General features: G+C 58.1%; 5 protein-coding genes across 5 annotated transcripts; 3 read left to right on the plus strand and 2 right to left on the minus strand.

The window, feature by feature from the left end:
• Positions 1 to 375: 375 nt before the first annotated feature.
• On the plus strand, positions 376 to 1,800 carry COLE_00417 (uncharacterized protein; the record flags this gene model as incomplete). The annotated part of the gene is made up of 2 exons (XM_018420017.3): positions 376 to 1,254; positions 1,381 to 1,800. 2 exons carry the CDS (start codon positions 376 to 378, stop codon positions 1,798 to 1,800), a joined length of 1,299 nt encoding a protein of 432 aa, XP_018276393.2.
• A 4,411-nt stretch (positions 1,801 to 6,211) lies between these two features.
• On the plus strand, positions 6,212 to 9,092 carry COLE_00418 (uncharacterized protein; the record flags this gene model as incomplete). The annotated part of the gene is made up of 15 exons (XM_018426922.2): positions 6,212 to 6,255; positions 6,308 to 6,445; positions 6,478 to 6,567; positions 6,603 to 6,788; positions 6,823 to 7,369; positions 7,406 to 7,642; positions 7,683 to 7,763; positions 7,795 to 8,166; positions 8,202 to 8,372; positions 8,406 to 8,507; positions 8,549 to 8,707; positions 8,744 to 8,782; positions 8,874 to 8,910; positions 8,943 to 9,028; positions 9,063 to 9,092. 15 exons carry the CDS (start codon positions 6,212 to 6,214, stop codon positions 9,090 to 9,092), a joined length of 2,319 nt encoding a protein of 772 aa, XP_018276395.1.
• A 598-nt stretch (positions 9,093 to 9,690) lies between these two features.
• On the plus strand, positions 9,691 to 11,486 carry COLE_00419 (uncharacterized protein; the record flags this gene model as incomplete). Its single annotated transcript, XM_018425833.2, has 4 exons — positions 9,691 to 9,747; positions 9,852 to 10,188; positions 10,247 to 11,081; positions 11,147 to 11,486. The coding sequence occupies 4 exons, from the start codon at positions 9,691 to 9,693 to the stop codon at positions 11,484 to 11,486; spliced, it is 1,569 nt and encodes a 522-aa protein (XP_018276396.1).
• Positions 11,487 to 12,092: 606 nt separating this feature from the next.
• On the minus strand, positions 12,093 to 14,079 carry COLE_00420 (uncharacterized protein; the record flags this gene model as incomplete). Its single annotated transcript, XM_018424127.2, has 4 exons — positions 12,093 to 12,412; positions 12,445 to 13,017; positions 13,053 to 13,904; positions 13,938 to 14,079. 4 exons carry the CDS (start codon positions 14,077 to 14,079, stop codon positions 12,093 to 12,095), a joined length of 1,887 nt encoding a protein of 628 aa, XP_018276397.1.
• A 249-nt stretch (positions 14,080 to 14,328) lies between these two features.
• On the minus strand, positions 14,329 to 17,605 carry COLE_00421 (uncharacterized protein; the record flags this gene model as incomplete). Its single annotated transcript, XM_018424128.2, has 2 exons — positions 14,329 to 16,262; positions 16,303 to 17,605. The coding sequence occupies 2 exons, from the start codon at positions 17,603 to 17,605 to the stop codon at positions 14,329 to 14,331; spliced, it is 3,237 nt and encodes a 1,078-aa protein (XP_018276398.1).
• Positions 17,606 to 20,674: the final 3,069 nt, after the last annotated feature.

The following is a 20,674-nucleotide window of genomic DNA, read 5'->3' on the forward strand; positions in this document are numbered from 1 at the left end:
GTCTCGACTCCACCCCAGTTCTCAATTGTGACTCATGCATTCTGCGGCGGGCGACCTCCGGCTCCAAAGTACTGCCCCACTTCCTGAAGAGTTGGGGGACAGAATAGCGTCACTTATAAGACGTTCATTAGGCTTCATTATATACTACAGTATTTCCACCCGAACGTGTATGCAGCATACCATAGGCCGCAGATAACCCGCACTATCGCGGCCTCTCACTCGTCAACAACCTCCACTTTCCACCTCCGCCATGCTCACTGGCTTGTCTCTACCTCTTTGTCGTTCATCGCGTTCTTCCATCTTACATCTCACATCTCACAAAATCTCGTCCCACGCGCCCGTGTTAGAATGACCCTCGAGGCGGCCGCCGGTCCCATGGGCACGACGACGCCATCCCACAGCCATAGCGATCAAACCCTCCGCGGCGACCGCCGCGGTCGATCCCCACGATCAAGTGCATGTACCAGTGCGAGCAAGAGCACAAATGGCGACCACACTCAGGCCAAGGCCAAAGAAAAGGCGGCGTTTGGAGCACAGCCGGAATCGGGCATCGGAGCCGGTGGCGCCACTGAGCGCCCTCCCACCGCGATTGACGACACCCGTGAACAGGGCGTATACGGCAGGGCGACAGATGGCCGCGGGAGTGCCGCCGTCGTAGAGAATGGGGCGCGCGCTGATGACATCTCCAAAGTCCGGCCCCGGTCGTCCCTTTCGCCTGCCTCGCCCAATCTTCCGCCCGGCACTGGACACGTCCACCTCTCCGGCCCGCCGCGGTCGCCACGCGCCTACTTCATCACGAACCACGCCTCGTACCCGCTCAAGCTCCTTGCCCCGCGCCCGCTCCCATCACAGCCTGCAAATGTTGCACTTCTCTACACTCTCGCGTACGGCGGAGGCCTGGTCTCCGGCGATTGTGTGCAGCTCGCGTGCACCGTTGACGCGGGACAGGTGCTGGTAATGCGCACGCAAGGCAGCACGAAAGTTTACAAGCACCGCCGCGGGCTGCGACCCGCCGCGCACGGTATCTCTCCTGCCCTGGCAGCTGCCGTGAAGCAGGGTGCAGAGGCGCCATCTGTCCGGCAGCGCATGCATGTTACTCTGGGGAGTGGCGGGACATTTGTGCTTCTCCCAGATGCACTGAGCCCGTTCCGAGGGAGCCGGTACGTCCAGGCCCAACGGGTCTGTCTGCCAGAAGATGGAACGGGCAGCGTGCTCCTCCTCGACTGGATCAACTCTGGCCGTGGGGACCGCCCCGTCGGGCGCCCAGAGCTCCGGCCGTGGGCCGAGCGCTTCCCGGACGGACAGCGGGCTGGAAAGCCCAAGTCGCGCTGGACGGACGCTGCCGCGCAAGATGCAGACGTCAAGAGTGACTGGGGCAAGGCCGAGGAGGAGTACTGGGCCATGGAGTACTACGCGTCCACCAATGAGCTCGTCTTTGGTAATCGCGTCCTCGCGCGAGAGCGCATGATCCTCGACAATGGAAAGCACACGGGCGACTCGCTGTCGCCCACCGCCCGCCGCCTCGCACCATACCACGTCTACGCAACAGTTCTTGTGTATGGGCCGCAGTTTGCGCGCCTGCGCGCACATCTTGATGCGCTCGGCGACGCAACGAGCCAGTTCCAGGTCCCGCGCGCCCCGGGACTGTTGTGGTCCTACTCTCCCCTTAGCGAAGTTTGCGGGATGGTCCGAGTGGCCGGTCTCGAGGTCGAGGACGTGCGTGACTGGATGCGCGGCGCATTCGAGGAGGGCGGTGTAGCCGAGCTCGTCGGGCCGGGCTTGTGGCCGCGGTGCATTTAGATAGTCATAGATATCGAGCCAAGCATTGTTCATCTACTACAACATGTACTGTTACACGCCAGTCTAGGAGACAGCCGAGAGGTACTTACCCAGCAAACATGCCTACGTCATGCCTGCTGCCGTGTCGATAAACTTCTGTGCCTCCTCCTGCGTGATGGTCTGAATTGTCGACACCTTCTGCTTGTCAAAGTAGACGCCGTAGAATTTGTCCGCGTTCACGAGCATTTCGCTGCGGAAGGTGGTGGTGATAAACTGCGCCGAGTCGCTCAGCGTGTGAATCATGTTGGCCACCGCCGTGCGGTACTGGGTGTCCAGATTGGCGTCGATTTCGTCAAAGAGGTAGAATGGAGCCGGGTCGCACTTCTGAATTGCGAACACGGTCGCGAGAGCGACGAGTGACTTCTGCCCACCCGATAGCTGCGAGATGCGTTGTCCTTCGTCTTCCTTTGAGTTGAACGACACCTTGATCGAAACGCCCGTGTAGCTGTCAATCTCGCTTTTGCCGTTCTTCTCCGCCTGCCGCTCACTCTCCTCGTCCACGTAGGTGTCGGTCCGCTTCTGCATGATGAGCCGTCCCCGGCCAGCCGGCACCAGCAGCTCGAAGACCTCCTCAAAGTACTTGGACACTTGCTTGAACGTGCGCTCGATCGCCTCGTCCTTGCGTTGATCAAGGGTGTCGATGAGGTCTTGGATGGAGTCGGCCGACTGGTCGAGCTCCTCGCGACGCGCAATAAGCTCGTCGCGCTGCTTGGTGAAGTTGCTGTACTGCTCAAACGCCTTTTTGTTAACATGCGCAAACTTCTTGAGTCCGTCGTTGACCTTGTGCAACAGCTTGACCAACTTCTCCATGCCGCTGGCCGACATGTACTTGTCACCCGTGTATTTGGTGAACGCCTCGTCCGGGAGGACGCCCAGATCACGAATGGCTACCTCGCATTCCTCCTTACGGTTGTCAAGGGTCTGCTTCTTGCTGAGGTACCGCTCTTGACTTTTCTGGATGCGAAGCATGGCGCGTGTGACGTCGTTGGCCTCGTTGTGAAGCTCCTCGAGTTTAGCCTGCTGCTCAGAAATGGTTGTCGCAAGGGCCTCGAGCTCCTCCTCTGTGCTTTGAATTTGCGCTGACAACGTTTCGATTGACCGTGAAACGCTGCCGAGCTCCGCCTTGCGCTGTTCCACCTCGCCCGCATTGATGACACCAGAGCCAGATGCGCCGTCAAGATCGTCGAGCTTTGCGCGCAGCTGATTGCGACGGCGACGGAGATTCTCTGTAAGCTCAATTTCCAGCTCGCTGCGCTCAGAGGCCATCTGATATAGTTAGCAATGTCTTGCGAATTGGCTAACCTGCTGCCGTTTCTGGGAAGCCTCCAACAGAGCCTGCTTTTGCTGTTCGGCGGCCTTGGATAATGTCTCCAGTTCCTGTACCTCGGCAGGCGACAACTGCTGCTGGAGCGGGGTCTTAAGTTCCTCCTCCAAAGCAGCCTTTTTGGCCGAGGCGGCCTTGAGGTTTGCCTCATCGTCCGCCAGAGATCCCTCTAGGCGGGCGAGGCGCTGCCGCGCCTGTTCAACTTCCCGCAACATCCAATTGACTTGGCGCGCCTGGTGTCCGCGGTCTTCAACCATCGCCTTGCGCTTGGCATCGATTCGCTGTATCTCACCCATCGCCTGAGAGATCTGCTGCTCCAGTTTGGCGAGACCGTCCTTGACTTCGGTGTGGCGCGTTGCATCGCGTTCATATTCCTCGCTCCAGCGCTTTACCTGCTTGACGATATCAAGACGCGAGCGCCGGTTGTCGTGATAACCTCCGGTCAGGGCACCTTTGCGATCCACCCTGTCACCAGAGTCAGTTACTCCGTTGAGACCATGGCTACGGGTATACTGGGCTGCAGTGGCCAGGTCAGAGCAGACGACTGTGCGTCCAAAGACCTGCTCAAAGGCCATCTGATAAGCGCGGTCGTATGTCAATTTGGAAATCAACGGCACAGCGTCGTTCGCTTTCGGGTACTGGACGTTGACGCTTTTGAGGCGGTTGAGGGGCATGAAGGTAACGCGACCACTTCTTTCCTTGTTCATCGCGTCAATCAGGCGCGATGCAGTGTCATCGTTGTCGACAACAACATGGAAGAGGCTAGGGTCAGCGAGTTCCCAAAGCTCTGAGGCTCACCTTGTTCCTGCCACCGTTTCCACAGCCGTCTTATACTTATCTGAGACCTCGAAGAGCTCGTACAGCGGGCCATAGACACCCTCAAGGCCAAGTCGCCTAGCGACGCTGCGAACAGAACGCAGGCCATTGCTCGTGTCCTTGTCCATCATGCCCTGTAGCAGTCGCTGCGCATTGTCCAGCTCGTTCTTGGCATTTGTGGCGGACTGTGAAAGCTTGCCATCCTCACGCCACAGCTCCCTACATGTCAGTCACTGGCCAAAGACAAGATAACGCTGTGCTCACTTGCGCTTCTCCTTCATGCCGTCGAGGTCAATCTTAAGCTTGCTCTGCTGCTCGCTCATCCTCTTCAGAGTCTCACGCTGCCCCTCCTCGTAATCCTGCTGCTCGGCAGAACGCGCAGAAACATCCTCGAGATGCTCCTTGGCCCCCTGTACGTCCCGCTCACGATCGGAAATGATCTTTTGTTGCTGCTTCTCGTACGAGTCGAGGCTCTTGATCTCGTTGGTCAAATATGCGTCACGCTCAGCCTTAGAGCGGAACTGGCGCGTCCGGCCCTGTTTGGCATACAACACTTGCAGACGTGACTGAGTGGTGTCCAGCCTGAAAAAGTTAGATTAACTCGACAATAGTGACCCACAAATCCTTAGCAGCTCGCTCCTCCGCGATGCGCTCCTCCAGAGCGGCGTTCAGCTCGGCAAGCCTATCGGTGGTACGCTTTACTCGTCTCTCTAGCGACTCGAGCTGTTCGATGGTCTCTAGTCGCCGGGTCTCGTTACTCTCGCTCGCCTGCGCAAAGTCGGCGACGATGCACTCGACTTCGGTTTTCGTGCGGACGAGGTCCTCCATCTCAAATTCGTACTGCTGGAGCGCGATGCTCAAAGTCGAGTGCGAGTGCTTGCTTCGGGTGAGCTCATCCTCCATTTTCTGAAGTCAGTTTACTCTCTGAAGCGACTCACCTTGATACGAGCCTCCAGCTCGTAGAGAGCCTTCTCTTGCTCGTTGATCTCGTGGTGACCATTTGAGCGGTCCTCCTCCAGCTGGTCGAGCGCAGCCGTGATATCGTCCAGCTCGCGCTGCTGTAGCGAATACTCGAGGCAACGGCGGTCGCGGTCAAGGCTCTGGAACTCTTTGAGCTCATTCTTCTCCGTCTCAAGCTCAGCCAGGCGCGTTTCGATGTTGGCCAGGAGGTCGTTGATCTTGTCGCGCTTGCTGTCCGTGTCCTCCATGATGCGCGTCGACTCGGCGCGCTTCTGCTCGTACACCTTTGTTCCTGCAACCTCTTTGAGGAGGTTTAGACGGTCTTTCTCCGAAATGTTGGTAAGATGAGTGATCTACGTGCGTCAATACACACCGAGCGCAAGCGACTCACTCGTCCCTGTGGCACAATATAGTACGGGTTACTCCTTGAGAAACCGGCGCTCTCCAGAAGATTCATGACTTCCGCCTTGGTAACACTTTTGCGATCGAGGGAGTACTCGTCTTTTTTCAGACCGATAGTACGGCGAAGATGAAGCTCGGGCTGGCCTGTGGGGAAGCGGCCGTCGGCATCTGGGGTCAGCAGTGTCCAGGCCGCGACTTCACTGTCGAAAACAATCTCGACATAGGCCGATAAAGTAGTCGTTGTGCTTGTTCCCTCGTGTAAAAGACGCTGGCGCTCGTCACGCGAGAGCGTGGTGTACGCGTCAGAGAGCACGAAACGGATAGCTGCATGTCAGTGGGGCACATGAGCCAACATCACCAGCAAAGAAGTTGGACTTTCCGCTTCCGTTGCGCCCTACCACCACATTGTGCCGGGGTCTGGGGTTAGTCCTTGTCAAAAGTACGCGCACGAGAAAGGGTCGATGGCGACTTGGTCACGATATGACTTAAAGCCTTGAATGGTAATTGTTTTGATGTGCTACGCGTCAGCCTGCTGCTTCGGCCCACACAAACCATGGCCGCGGGTATCGTCTGGCAGCAAAAGGATGTTGATGGCTGTCGGCCAAAGCGAGTTACCCGTCTGGATTGCCCTGTATCTGATGGATGGAGCGGATGAGATGGATGAGATGGATGAATTGAAGTCAAGGTGAGCGACGCGACCATACCTCCATTACCCACCACATTCAGGCACCAGACGCGCCGTCCACTCCAGTCGCGTCACCTGTTCATAACAAGAATCTGATTCCGCTGACCTCCACCCATCAGGTCCAGTCTGATGCCATCGCAGTACTCCTTCATCTCGGCCCCTTCCCTCCTGACAATCATCCAACCATGGCAAACGACGCTGAACGACGGATGATGGAAATGCTTGCGCGGTAAGGATGACGCCCCAGATTCGGATGGAGAACTCTGGCACTGACGGTGCAGCGACCAGATGGCGCGTGATTCTCGTGACCGCGGGCCTGTTCCTCGCCCAGGCAGCAACGACGACTTCGACGAGTACGTCCTCGAGACCTTTGGATCTTTTGATCCAGACTCTGGAGTTGATATGGGAGAGTTGCGCAAGTGAGTTTTGCCCAGAGTCGAGCTGATGGAAGGGCGGCATGGCGAACGTGGCGCACGGCTGGGCCAAGCATTGCAGCACCGAGCAGGTCTTCGCAGGCGGAGGAAGACGCAGAGCTCGCCAGGTAACTCCGTTACGAATCTTCAGCTAACACTGGAGGGCCATTGCCCTGTCGGCTAAGGAATTCAAGGAGGCTCAAGGAAGCGAAACCCAGCCCATTGTGATAGACAGTGACGATGATGACGACGATGGCCTGCAACGCGCACATGCCGCACCGGTGGAGGAGCGTCCAGCCAAGCGGCGTCGGGAAGAAACGCCAGACGAGGAGAGGAAAGCGTTAGCTGCGTGAGTGATGCCCCAGCTATTGACTAACCATGAGTGCAATCGCTGCATCCCTCCCAAATGAACCTTTAGATGACGACTCGGATGCGGAAATGGAGCGAGCCAACGCAGCATACCAAGCCTCTCGTGCCGCGTCTCGCGAAAGACAAATTCGTGAACGAGAAGCAAAGCGTGCGGCGACCGTCGGGCCGAGCTCCAAAGCCCCTTCAACCACCACTTCATCAGCCCGCCCCAGTCCTCAACCGAAGGAGGAGGCAGACAAGCCCGTTGCCGGCGGACTACAAGCTTTAGGAATAGATCGCGCCCAGCTTGAACGTGAACGTCTAGCGCGCCAAGCTATGCGGTCGGGAAGTCGTAGTGTCCAGACTCCTGCAGGCCAGCAAGCAGATGCGCCGAGGGGGCCTAGGCCCACCCAGCGGACTGGTACTGCACGGCTCTCGAACCATCCACTTCAGTCAATGGGTCCTTTTCCCACCGACGACGCCGGAGAATACTACCTCGATGGCGAGCTTCGTCACGTGCGTCTACAGATCGGCTCTTCCACGACAGAACGCACTTTCAGTCCACAAGACGTTTTCGGCAAGGTCGGTCTCGAGTCACGGCATTACTGACGTCTCCAGTGCGACCAGATAGTACTCGTTATCGTGTCGGCTTACTGCTGGGATCCTGATTGGATTGAGACGTTCATGCCACGGCCCGACCTGTGTCCGACTATTCGAATCCTGCGACCACCCGTGAACGACCAGTTTGAGCGACGGAGAATGGCTGGCAAGCTTAGGCCTCTCGAGAACGGCGAGGTTCAGGTGTATCCCAACATGGACGGCAAGATGGGTTCCGAGCACATGAAGTTTGCCTGGGTACGTTTCGAGAACCGAAAAAGGGCTCTGCTCATCGCAGATCTGGTTCAAGACAGGCCGCCTTCGTGTCTCAATCATGACGGCCAACATGGTGGACTATGACTGGGAGCTGATTGAAAATGTACGGTTGCACAAGTTCGACTGACATTCAGACAGTTTTTATTCAGGATTTCTTGCCAAAGGGCCAGACACTTGGATCAACCACGGCGCCAGACCCTGCACTGCCTGACTTTCCCGACCAGTTCCGTCACCTCTTTGCTCATTTCAAGGTGTACAAGGCGCTGAAGTGGCAGATTGAGCGCCACCCACGGGGCAAATGCATCCCCATCTCCGACAGCGCGCATTTCGAGGACTTCAAGAAGTATGACTGGAGCCGCGTACAGGTCCGCCTAGTCATGAGCATTGCTGGCACCCATACTGGGTTCAAGGAGATGTCCAAGTACGGAATTTGCCGTCTGGGGAAGATTCTGGCGGAGGAGGGCTGGCACCCACGCAAGGACGAGAAGGTTGTTGCCGAATACCAGGTCAGTCACCCGTCCTTTGATTCGACTGACGATAGGGTTCATCGCTGGGAAAATACAGCCTCGATTGGTACAGCTACTTCTATCAGCTGTGCAATGGCAAGGACCTGGCGAGCATCGCACGGTCCGGCAAGGCTGTCACATGGCCACCACTCAAGGTTGTATTCCCTAGCCTCGCCACCGTGGATACCAGTATCAATGGGCGACCAGTGAGCGGTGACATTGATCCGGGCTGACCTCAGGGCGGGGGTACAATGTTTTGCGGCTCAGCCTTCTCCGACCGAACAAGGTCGCTGTTCCATGATGCGAACTCGAAGCGTGGAGGGGTCTTGATGCACACCAAGGTACGCACTATATATCGTTTCCCAGACACTGACTAGCTCAGATGCTCATCGCCCTGTTCGAACCAAGTTCTTCTGGTCTCGGGTTCAGCACGGCGGCGACAAACCTCGGCAAGCGCAAGGCGGACGATATCGTCACTGAGAATGAAGGCGTTGGTGGCTGGGTTTACGTTGGAAGTCATAATTTCTCTCCATCGGCGTGGGTGAGCTTCGCGGTCGTGTTTCCTCGCTGAATAAAGGGTACACTCAATTTCAAGAATTCGCCTCCGACACTGAATGTAAGTGATACCATGGCCTGCCCGCAGCTCGCTCTCGCATTAGTCTCAACGACCTGGACAGCAGTTTGCTGTGTGATATAGCTGACACAAGATAAATAACTTCGAACTTGGCATCGTCTTCCCACTGCGTGCGTTTAGGTCTACAGCGCGCTGACTGCAGCTCGCGGCAGGGGCGAAATTATGGCGAACGAGATCGCTGCCCACAAGCGTCCTCCGCGGCCGTATGGCAAGAGCGATGAACCATGGGTGAGCTACATGGACGGAATTAAGCTCACAGCAGGATCAGAAGAAGTACTTACCCAACCTCTGATCTCAGCCTCTCGTTGTTTAGCACCATCTCCCCGGATGTATACCTAGCAATGTTATGACTAAGGAGATGGCAGAGCCCGTCAGTTTAACGATGCGTAACAAGCCTATGACTTTGAATGGCGACAGGCAACAATGCTGATGCAGAGGGTGAGTCAACGGACATCAGGTGGTCACACGCACACCAGACCGGGCCTCATGGTTTCAGACGATCAGACAACCTGCCACTATCACCAATAGCTGTCACGGCAACATCGAGGTGGAGGCAGATCGGGGCGGTGAATTCCGCGGATAGATCGGGAACGGGATTGGCGGAGACCCCAGTTCGTCTTCCGCTTGATCGCGTAACTGACATCGTCTCGTTGGCTTGCGTGCCTCTCGTCACAGTTCCTTACCTGCAATACAGCCGCGCGCACTGGACGGCATGAACGGACCATACTCGTCCGCGGTCCGCCCGGTATCACGGGTATCCGGCCCCAGCGTCATCAATCGGTTTGTCGCCGGTCGGGCAGTCTATGAGATTGATGGATAAATGATCACGACAGTCGGGCGGTGGCCGTGTCTCCCAGCTATCTCATCACCGAATCTCGTTACTGAGAACAATGTCCACGGCACCAGCGAAGACGCTGAAGTCACTCACGCGGGATGAGGTTGCCAAGGTGTGTCGACGTCTTCCCGCAACAGGGGCCCAGCGGGTGGACGACATGCCCCATTCTCTCCAACGCCTGCTGCCATTGTATGTATCAGAAGCGCTGACAAGCAGCACAACAAGGCTGGCGATCTCTGGATTATCATCGACACCTACGTGTTCGACGTATCAAAGTTTGCCCGGCTGCATCCCGGTGGCCCGGGCGTGCTCCTCGACTCTGACGTTGCCGGCAAAGATGCAACGACTGTGTTCTTCGCGCTTCATCGCCATGAGGTCCTCCTTAAGCCGCAGTATCAGCGCCTCAGAATCGGACAGATCGAGGGCGAGAAGGCCAAGATTCGCGCTCCCAAGCCAGACGACCTGTCGCGCGTACCCTACGCCGAGCCCCAGTGGCTGCAGCCTGCGTTCAAAAGCCCTTACTACAATGACTCGCACAGGAGGCTACAGAAAGGTGCGTGGATATGGGGCGCACTCTCAGTCGCCAACGTCATCAACCTCGCTAACCTCAGCCATGCGCAAGTTCATTACAGAAGTAGTGGCGCCCGATGGGCAGATGTGCGAGGAGAATGGCAAACGGCCGAGCAAGCACGTACTGGACGCGATGGCGGCAAACGGAATGAACAGGATGCGTATGGGACCTGGCGAGCACCTCCATGGGCGCAATATTATGGACGGTGCCGTCAAGGGCGAGGAGTTTGACTACTTCCACGAGCTGGTCGTCAACCAAGAGCTTGCTCTTGTGGGCGGGCGCGGCTACATTGACGGGTGTCAGGGGCACATGGTAATTGGTCTCCCACCAATCATGAACTACGCCAAAGAGCCCTTGCGCACCAAGATCACGAACGAGGTGCTCGACGGGCACAAACTTCTTGTGCTGGCCATCACAGAAGCGTTCGCTGGCTCGGACGTGGCCGGCCTGCGCTGTACAGCGACGAAGAAGGAGGATGGGAGCGGATGGATCATCAACGGCACTAAGAAGTGGATCACGGGTGGGACCAATGCAGACTACTTCTCCGTCGGAGCACGCACAGGCAAGCACCTCACCATGTTCCTCGTGCCGCGGTGCGAGGGCGTCGAGACGAAGCAGATCAAGACTTCGTACGGACAGACTGCTGGTACAGCGTATGTCACGTTCGACAACGTGGAGATCCCGAACGAGAACATGATCGGCCCGGAGAATGACGGCCTTCGTGTCATCCTCGCGAACTTCAACCACGAGCGCTTTATGATTTCTTGTCAGACCGTTCGTTACGCTCGCAAGGCCGTCGAGGAGTGCCTCCTTTGGGCATCACAGCGTGAGGTTAGCGGCAAGCCACTTCTTGCCCAGCCTGTCATCCGCCAGAAGTGAGTGATCGGAGGACGGATTTCGTAGAGCAACGCTTCCTCGAGTACAGAATACTGACGCACAGGCTCGCCAGCATGATTCACAAGACCGAGGCCGCCCAGGCGCTTCTGGAGACGACGTGCTATCAAATGTGCAACATGAGCTACAAGGAACAGAGCAAGCACCTGGCTGGCCCAATTGCGTTCCTCAAGCTTAACAGTACCAAGATTCTTGCGGAAGTGGCGGACGACGCTACCGCAATCTTTGGCGGGCGTGGCCTGACCAAGACTGGCATGGGCCGCTTCGTCGAGCAGATCGGGCGTACGCGCAAGTTTGATGCCATTCTCGGGGGAGCCGAGGAGGTTCTAGCCGACCTGGGCGTGCGGCAAGCCATGAAGTTCATGCCGGCCGACCAGCGTTTGTAGTTTTAGAGATGAGAACCGAACGAGGAATCGGAAGTCTAGTTGTTCTGCATGAAGACCCCTCTTCTCATTCATCACAATGGCCCGGGACTAACGGAGTTACTTTCTGTTAGCTCTTGGCCCCGTCTTCGGTCTGAGACTCGACTGGCAGTGTGTTCTCGCCGCGGTCAGTGGAATGCACGAAGCACGTAGCGACGATTATTGATTCCAAATGAGTGAGAAAATCCCAGCAATATCATTCGTCAACACTGTTGGTGAAACGGTATCATGCGTCGTTGCCATCGACGCGGCGGGGGTTCGACTCCCTCACAGTGTACACAAGAAGCATGGGACCCCACCAAGGCTTCCCTTTTGCAGGTTTCGACATCATCATCCGCGATTGGCAGATGCGACGAGGGGAAGTATCCACAGTCGGGGAATGGATCGGAGCTTCGGCCACGCCTGCCCCGCTTCTATGTCTCCCTTCACACTGGCAATCTCACCGCGGCTTGACACAGCTGGAGCATGAATTATGATACAGTTACATCAACCATCTGCTCCTCGATGTTGTGATACACAAATGCCCTGATCCCTCTTCCTCCCGGCCCACTCGCCCGATTCTGATGGACGCTACCCCTTAGCTACGCGTGCCTTCTCGCGCCTGAGCGCGACGGCAACAGCGCCGAGCGTCGGTGCCAAGGCGGCGCGTACGCGTGCCGGGTCCGCCTTCTCCATCTGCGCCGTCATCACAATGGCCTCGACCTTACCCTCCGTTCCCTCGAGGTACTTGGCCATCTTCGCCGCGCGCGCGGCGCGCATCGCCGGTGTATGGTTAGTCGCGAGCGTCCCAGCCGCTGGAGGGAGCACGGCAGCCCAGTACTGCCGTAGAAACTCAGATGCTGCGTTATGGCACGAGCGCATGTCGTCCACTATCTTCTGGGGCAGATTGGCTGGAGTTAGCGCGTGCAGGCTCGGGACTTACGATAGACGGCGTCCTCGGCATTACTTGCGTTGTGCATATCGCGCACGACGCGTTGCGCGATAAACTGTGTATCGCGCTGGTACGCGTATGCGTCGTACTCCTTCGTGCCGGGGCCGGGGCCACCCTTTGTCGGCTCGGGATTAGGAAGGCAGACAGAGGGGAAGTCTGCGTCCCAGGACGCGATGCGCGCTGCCTCGGCGTTAGCCATTGCAAGCAGGTCGGCGTCGGCGCGGCCAGGGAGAATGCCGCGCGGCCCGCCCTTGTCGTCGGTCGTCGCGTCTACCACCTCGAGCGGGATGACGGCTGGCGCGGCTGGCGCATGCAGGTCGGTCATGTCGATCTGCTCATATATCTCGGACGAGGGCGTTAGGGAGATGGGGTCTTGGCGCCCGGCGCGCAGCAACTTCTCGCTGTGCTGGTTGAATCGGCGGATAAGGGGGAGACTCGACCGCTCCTTGCCAGCCTGCATGGTCACGTCGCGGATCGTGCTCGAGTCGCCGTGATCTTCCTCGGTCGCTGCGAGGTCGAGATACTTCTCGACTGAGTCGGGCATCTTCTTCCGCGGCTGGATCTCTGCCAGTCAGCATAGTTCCTCACGCTCCTCTCACCCCAGTCGGGGTCCTCGAGATAGGCATCGAAGATGTCGTCCTTGCGGCGCGAACCCTCGTCCAGCGCTGTCTTGCGCACACTGGCGCGATGCCGCTCCCACAACGTGCTGGAGAAGTAGCGTGTCCAGAACTCGCTCTCGCTGATGCGCGGCACGTTCTTGAAGTAGGCGTCCTGTACGACCGGGAACTCCTCGAAGATTTCCCGCGTAAGCTCTTTCGTGAGGTTGATGACGCTCGGCCCGCTCTCGACTTTCTTCAAGCCTACACCGGTACCGCCGCGGAACGTCTCGTTGCGCTTGTCCCCGCTCAAATCATAACGGTCGTCAAGCAGGCGCGAGGGCCGGCCCGGCCGCTGCGCATACGCCAGTTCCTCGGACTTGAGCAGCGCCTGGCGCTGCTTGCCGTCCCAAAACTCCTCCTCCGTGATCTTTTGGCCGAGCACAAGCTCACGGTGCAGGACTTGCAGTGTAGGATTGCTGCGGAGCACGCGCTCGCGGACCTTGTTCATGCGCCGCCGCGCCTCGGCGTCCGCAGGCGTCATTTCGTCGGCCTTGCGCTTGCGCGCGATGCTCGCCGGCGTCCCTGGCGTTCCGGGGGCGGGGGAGCCGGGGGTGCTCGTCGGAGTGGACGCGGACGCTACCGCCGCCACGGCGGGGTTTGGGGCGGGCGCCGCCGTGCCGCCGGGTGCGCGATTCGCGCTCACGTACGGAATCAGGCGGTCCTGCACCGCCTGCCGGTCCACGTCCTTGTTCGGTCCCGTGAAGGTGAACAGGAGGCCGCCCGCGGGAATGTCGTCCTTGAACACGAGCTTCAACGACGTGCGGGCTGAGCCGGCCTTGCTCGCAAGCATGTCTTGTATGAGCTTCACTTCTGCGTTCTACCCACTTATCACTCGGTTCAGTGCCTGGTGCTGCCTGTCCATTGCCCCCGCCGGAGCCGGGTTCCACGTGATGTGCGTCGAGGTGACCGACAGAGTGCCGTCCACCTTTTTGAACGAGGCTCCGAACTTCAGCGTGGCGCTCGACATGAGATGATGAATGATGTAGCGGAATGACTTCTGGTGATGTTGTTCGGTGGAGTGACAGATGACGGTGGACGGAGGCAATTTCGGGTGGCAAAAGGGTAAAATGCAACAAGAGTACGATGGGTGCATGGCACTGGACAAGATACTCTCTCTATCTATACAGAATGATAAATGTCAAGACACGGATATGCTCATGCTGGACACCACTGCGGTGGTGGTTAAATGCAAACTGCTACACGGTTGTCACATTCACTACTCGCGTCGTCCTCTTCGCTGTCCGGATGACATGGAGGGAGATGTGGCCGCCGAGCCGCTACGCGCCGTCGGCAGCGGTGGACAGGTTAGTGTCGCCGGGGTCGTGGACGATGCTGATACGGCACTTTGGGGTGTACCTGGGACGCTGCTTGCGTTCGGCCCACGCCGTTTCTTGAAACTTGCTCTCTTGGCCAAGTTAACGGCACCCTCCGAGCCCTCGGAGAGACGCAGGCCAGCCACGGTGTGCAACCGCGTATCAACCTCCGGTTGAAGGTCGGCAGACGAAGGCTTCCGCTTGATGTGCGAGTCGTCCTCGCTCGCCGACACGGAAGTCGCAGCGGTGGCGACCGAACTGCGTGACAAGGTGGACTGCGTGTCATACCCAGATGACCGGCGACGCGCTTCATCATCCGCGATATCGAGATAATTGGCAATGATGGCGCGGTGCACAAACAGGTATTGTCGCAGGCTCTGCACCAAACTCATGCGCTGCACGCGCATGCTTTGAAGAACCTCCAAGATAGGCTCCTTCAGCGAGCTGAGCGGGGTCGCCGCGCGGTGTCGTTTGTGGCTCTGGGTAATAGGTCGTGGCTTTTCCGGTTCGGGGGTACTCGCGCTAGAGTTCGTGGCGATGTCGACGTCCATTTCGTCCTCATTCTCCTCGGGGCCCTCGGTCGGATGTACGTCCGGAGCTTCTTCAAATGCTGAGGTCTCGCTGCGCAGCTCGCGACGCAGGCCGTCCGAAATAGCGTCAACAAGAATGTAACTTCCGGTCCGACCGACGCCAGCGGAACAATGCACCACAACGGGAGGAAACTCGCACCTATCCTCGCCACACCCGGTCAGACCCGTCTTAGCAACGACGGAGTCGACCTCCTTCATAAGGTTGAGCAGAATTTCGGGCGATTCAGGAATGTCGAAGTCAGGCCAGTCGACACACTGGATCTGTGTGACAACGCGCGGGGGCTGGTCGAGACAAGCGTTGTGGCGAAGTTCGAATGTGCGGTGGATATTGCCACCCCGCCGGCTTGGTGCTGCGGCAGCCGCGCCAAAGTCGAAACCTGTCGTAGGCTTCTGTTCAACTTCGTCCTCTCCGCCGGTCTGCGATACCAGACGCAGGTTAAGGTCCCCGTATTGTTGCTCTTGCCAATAGTTGCCGCACTTCAACAGGCCACCCTCGAATTGCTTGGTGAGCATGACGATGACGCGCACGTTCTGCTCCCAGACCAAGGTCCAGAAATCGCGGTATGTAGAGTCGAGTGGGCCCTGAGTCGCAATGTAGCGGCGGGTGGTACCACGAGGCTGCACAAATGAGGCGTTGATGTAGTCTGAATCATCATCGGCCGGGGAGCCCAGTCGTACACGGGAGTAGTCGAACGGCCAAATGTTCTTGTAACGGTTCTTCGTGCCGCGCTCAACGCCGGCGGTGATGGAGAAAGGGAAGTAGTTGCCTTGATCGGATCCGTCCGCCATCAGCTTCTCAATTTCATCCGCACACAATGCTTGTGCGCCCGCAGCTGGGGACTGTTGCAAGCCCTGTGCCCGCGAGCCCTTGCTGAGGACATTCATGACACCTTGCAAACGCTCCTGCTCGCCTCGCTCGAGGCGATAAAACTGCTTTGCCAGGACGTCCTGCGAGTCGGTGTCGGGCATACACACCAGGTTGCGCAGAAACTTGGGCAGCTCGTTGGCGCGCCGCTTGACCGCGTCTGGCAGTGCGAGAGAGATGCGCTCGGTAATGCCCCCATGTGACAGCTCCAAGTTCTGTCGAATGTTGTCGAAGAATGGGTTGGCGGGCTGCAGTTTGCTCCTCCCCAGCCGCCGATCGCTCGCAGGCGCAGAGCCGAGAGGCAGGCTAATTGTCTGGAAAGGGTCACCTCGGTGAGAGGCAGCAGCTGTGGTGACGCCCCTTGAGGAGCGGCCGGTGGAAGCTATGAGTCAGCAAAGTTCAAGCCCGTCGTGGTGACCTACACTGCTGGAAGGCGAGCCTTGGCAACCGCCCTATTCCAAGAGTCCCGCTGCTGTCGGATGCGGGTGCGTTGTTGTCGTCTGTTGCATTACCAGCTACGCACTCGATATCCGGTCGATTGTCGAGGGCTGCTTGGCCGCCCTGGACATACCACAGCCGACCGGCATACCCCTCACGCTCAAACTTGTGGGATAGGCCCACAAGTACACCACCCTCGACAGCGACGGTCGAATCTTGATCGACGATAACGATGTCTGATTTCTCGCGCCACCGCGCTACCGCCTCCCTAGCTTTGGATGCGAGCATGGGCAGCAGCCGGGACATGTCAAACGTGGGTCGCAACATCAACATCGACGGGACAGTGAGTAGGTGGGCGGCGGGGAGGTGCGATGTCTGGTAACAAGAATGTGGCCGAACATCAAGCACGAGAGTCGAATCCGCCGTCAGTAGGGAGGGCAGTGTCGTGCCAGGTGCAGGCCTCAACTTGGAAGTTGATGCTCCCGATGTCGAGGACGAGGTTGCCGATGCCGAGTAGGAGGAGGTAGATCCTGTCGACGAGCTGGAGGCACCGCCATTATATTGACTCGAGGCCGATGGCTGACTGCCACTTAGACCGCCAAGACTCATTGCGGCACCCTTTGCTCGACGCTGTGCCAGAGAGGAGCCCATAGAGATGGGGGCGCCAAGTGAGGTCCGCCGGCCGCCGCCACAAATTGCCCCGCTTGGAACGGCCACTCCATTCGTTGCTCGTGGCGGCGAGGGCGACTCGGTGGTCTCCTGACGCAGGTTAGACGAGCTCCATGTAGCCTCTAAGCAGTCGAGATTGAGTCTCTCGAAGGGCTGTCTCAGCTTGGGGCTCCCGCGAGGTGCCAGGGAAGGCCCCTCGAGGGCAGGAGTCATAGCCCCGCCAGAGGCGGCGAGAGCAAGCCAGGGCGACTGTATTGTTGAGGGCTGGGTGGTCGAGCTTGCTGAAGGCTTGCTCGATGTATCGTTGGCGGGGAGAGGAGGAGTCTGTGAAGGCGACGGCGTGCCCTCTATTGAGGGTGGCGGGGATCGCAATTCGCAGTTGGAGGGAAAATGTGTAGCTGTTGATGACGCAGACGGCCGCCTCATGTGGGTCTGGTCCAAGCTAGGAACTGAGGCGACCGTCGAGGGCGTGTCGTGTTTACTAAGAGCTTCAACACACAAGTTGAGCCCGTCGTCAGATTGTTGGTCACCCAAGTGGGGGCTGTCGACTTGCTGGCGATGATGTGGAAGGTCGGAGGTACTGGAGAGTGATGGCGAGAGGTCCAGCGTGGTGCTCATGCGCGCCAACGCTTACCGCAAGTCGAGAAGGCGAGAGATCGCGATTGAAGACGAAGAGGTTTGGGGTAGCGGGCGGTTGGCTGAGCAAGCAAAGCAGGGCGTCCCAAGGGGTGGGTCGAAAGTTAGTTAAGATGCAAGGAACGAGTGTCGATCGGAGTGGCGACCAGCATAATCTGCCTATCGGTGGTCCAAGGCGACGAGATTGTTAATCGGTCTAGCTGAAGAGCGAGAGCGATGTTGGGGGGGGGGGGGGAGAGCAGAGAGTTGAGCGGGTGACCACGAGACGTTGCAAATGAACGATGTGGGGACACAAGGCAGAAGAGAAGAGAGGTTGGAGCAGGAGGCGAGGGGAGACGAGGGGGAAAAGTGTGAGAGTGTGACGAGTGGGATCGAGTGGAAGGAGGAAGATGGTTGACGGTGATGAGTAGTTCGGAGGTCGGAGGTGGAGCTCGGGAGAAGGAAGAGGGAGGGGAGGGGAGCGGGGAAAGGGCGGTAGTAGGTGAGATGAATGGGACGAGAGACTGGCGTGGACTGGTCGGAGTGGCACGCGCTGTACGGCGCACGACGTGTAGGCGTCAAGGGGTGTGGATGAGAGAGAGTACAGGTGTAGCGGAGTGGCGGAAGATGCGAGGGAGAATGAGGATGCTTGGTAATGGTGGTGGTGGATAGATGGTGGATAGGGGGTAGAAGCGCAGAAGATAATGTGGCAATAAGGCAAAAGATGACGGCTGATGGATTCTCGTGGCCGAATGGGTGGCATGGGTGGGGTTATAGTTTGGTAATTGGGCGCAGCTGGTGGCTGCTGGGTGGGATGGATGGGTGGCGCCTCGACTGCGCGCGCGTTAGGGGAGGGGAGGGGGGGGGGGGGGGGAGCGGCCGGGGGGAGATGCCGAAGCAAGGATTGAGGAATTGACGAGGGCTTTGGAGCGCTGGCAAAGGCAGACAGCGTGCGTAGTTGTCATGTCCTGGAACGGTGACGCAGTGGCGCACAAGGTCTGTGAGTTCTTGCGCCCACGTCGATTGCCAGATCTAGCCACCACTCATGCCACCCATGCATCCAAAAGGTCGAGACCACCTCGCTGTCAATTGAATCTCCACATTTGTAGATCTCCCAAAATACGCTGCTAGTTGCCAGCTGTCAAGAGCTCAAGCGTTGTGTGGACGTGTGCACGGCATGAACGGCACGGGCGTTCGCCAACCACCTCACGGCTCACGGGAGTAGATGTGGTGACCACTTCAAGGATCAAGGAGGAACGATGAGTAATAATGCTCAATGACTGGGGACTGGGTCATTTCGCCCTTACAAGCTCACAAGTCGCAGGCTCACTCTCCGCGTGCCCCGCAAGCCTCCAACGCACCCAGCCATGCCGCCGGCAGCATCATCTATTATCCCCAGGCTGACCCGCGCATACTTCGCTTCGCTCCTCTCAACTCGCATCGCAAGAGTGTACGGTCTGATGGTCTTATTGCAAGCCGCTACAAATCGCATTGCAACAGTTTATAGAATGTTAAGATGCTATCAAATGCAAGTGTCTGCATGATCGCCTGAGAAGACTGTCAGCCGTCGACCTCGTACAGATGTTCAGTCGACACATGATGATGACATGCGATGAAGGCCGAAAGACAGGGTTATCGCGTCCGCTAGCCCTGAAGTTCAGTACGCGTCATAGGCTTGGTGTGGCCTCGGAAGCGAGCGAGCCCTCGGGTTCACTTTTGACGGTCAAATGCGACCATCTCGGCCACAGGACCGCTCCCGACCTTCGTTCCGGTGCGTGATGGATTACAACACCGTCGGGACACGGGTATTGCTAGTCGACAGCATTCCGCTCGAGTCGAGGCGAGGATGCTAGACGGCTGGAGGGTGTAGGATCAAGTCGGAAGACGGGACGGTCGGCAGCGGCGAGGCTGCGCAGGCCGCCGGCCCACCCGGATCATGTTCGTCAAAGTGGGTAAGACCAAGATGCAGGATTTCAGAGGAGTCACCAGCTCTACGGTGCGACATGCGACAGCACGCAGTCTGGCTTGGGCAGCAGGTCACCCAGACAGCTGTACGGACCTATGCTGGGTCGGCAGGCTGACATGACTGTCGTCCTGCAGGTCGCGGTATGGGCAAAGCAGATCTTCCGGACAGTTGAGAATAACGTGGCTCTAGAAGAGTCCAGACAATCACCCTGATCCCTATGAGTTATCCACATATCCACAAGCTATGACGCTATAGCTTCTGCCCACCGGTCATCTGTTCCCCATGGTGGCGCACATGGCCGGTGGGCAGTTTATCCAACCACCAATCGCCACCTACCACCAACCTTCGCGTGACGCAATCATCGCCGCAACCTTGTTAAATCCCCCGTCCTTTGCGATCCCATCCTCATTTTTGGTGGACGATCGCGGATCCGAATCTGTGGTCAGCTACATGGCATGATCAACTGTGAAGCATGCACCTGAATGTGCACGGTGGAGAGGCTGAAGGTGGCTGAAGGGAGCGCATACGGAGCCGTGAATGGTCAAATGTTATGATGTACCCCGAAAGTGACCTACCTGGGCCGCATAACCGTTTGGAGGTTCGGGAACAAGGATTCGAACTTCGGACCTAAGCATACTCTACGACACTCCCATCAATATTGTTGAACATTTGTTTATCATGCCCGTCCCTCGACATCGGGTCACGTGTCCTTCCTGTCATGCCCTCGCCTATCAATGCTGACGACCTACTACGCCCACAACATGCACAACTTCCTTGATCCTTGATGATCTGACGGCTGCGTGACTCTGTTCAACGCCCTATCGATCTGTCGATCTGCGGCGCTGACCGTATACACAAACTTTGCTCTTGGCGACTTGCAGTGTGCGAGCGCCTGGACTCACCACCATCCAACATGATTCGCGACAGCCAACCAGCACGGTGGCGCCGGAATAAGTTTACGGCGTGACAAGTACGCTCCACCACGCTCGTTCTAGGTTGCAAGGTTCCAAGATCCAAGACGATGGATGCGGAGGCCCCAAGCAGAACAGCCGAGGGAACATTAAAGAAGTGGGATGCGGGAACGCGCGGGCGACTGAGGGTCGGTA

The sequence above is a fragment of the Cutaneotrichosporon oleaginosum genome (genome assembly GCF_008065305.1).
Source record: "Cutaneotrichosporon oleaginosum strain ATCC 20508 chromosome Unknown ATCC20508_contig01, whole genome shotgun sequence".
NCBI classification, from domain to species: Eukaryota; Fungi; Basidiomycota; class Tremellomycetes; order Trichosporonales; family Trichosporonaceae; genus Cutaneotrichosporon; species Cutaneotrichosporon oleaginosum.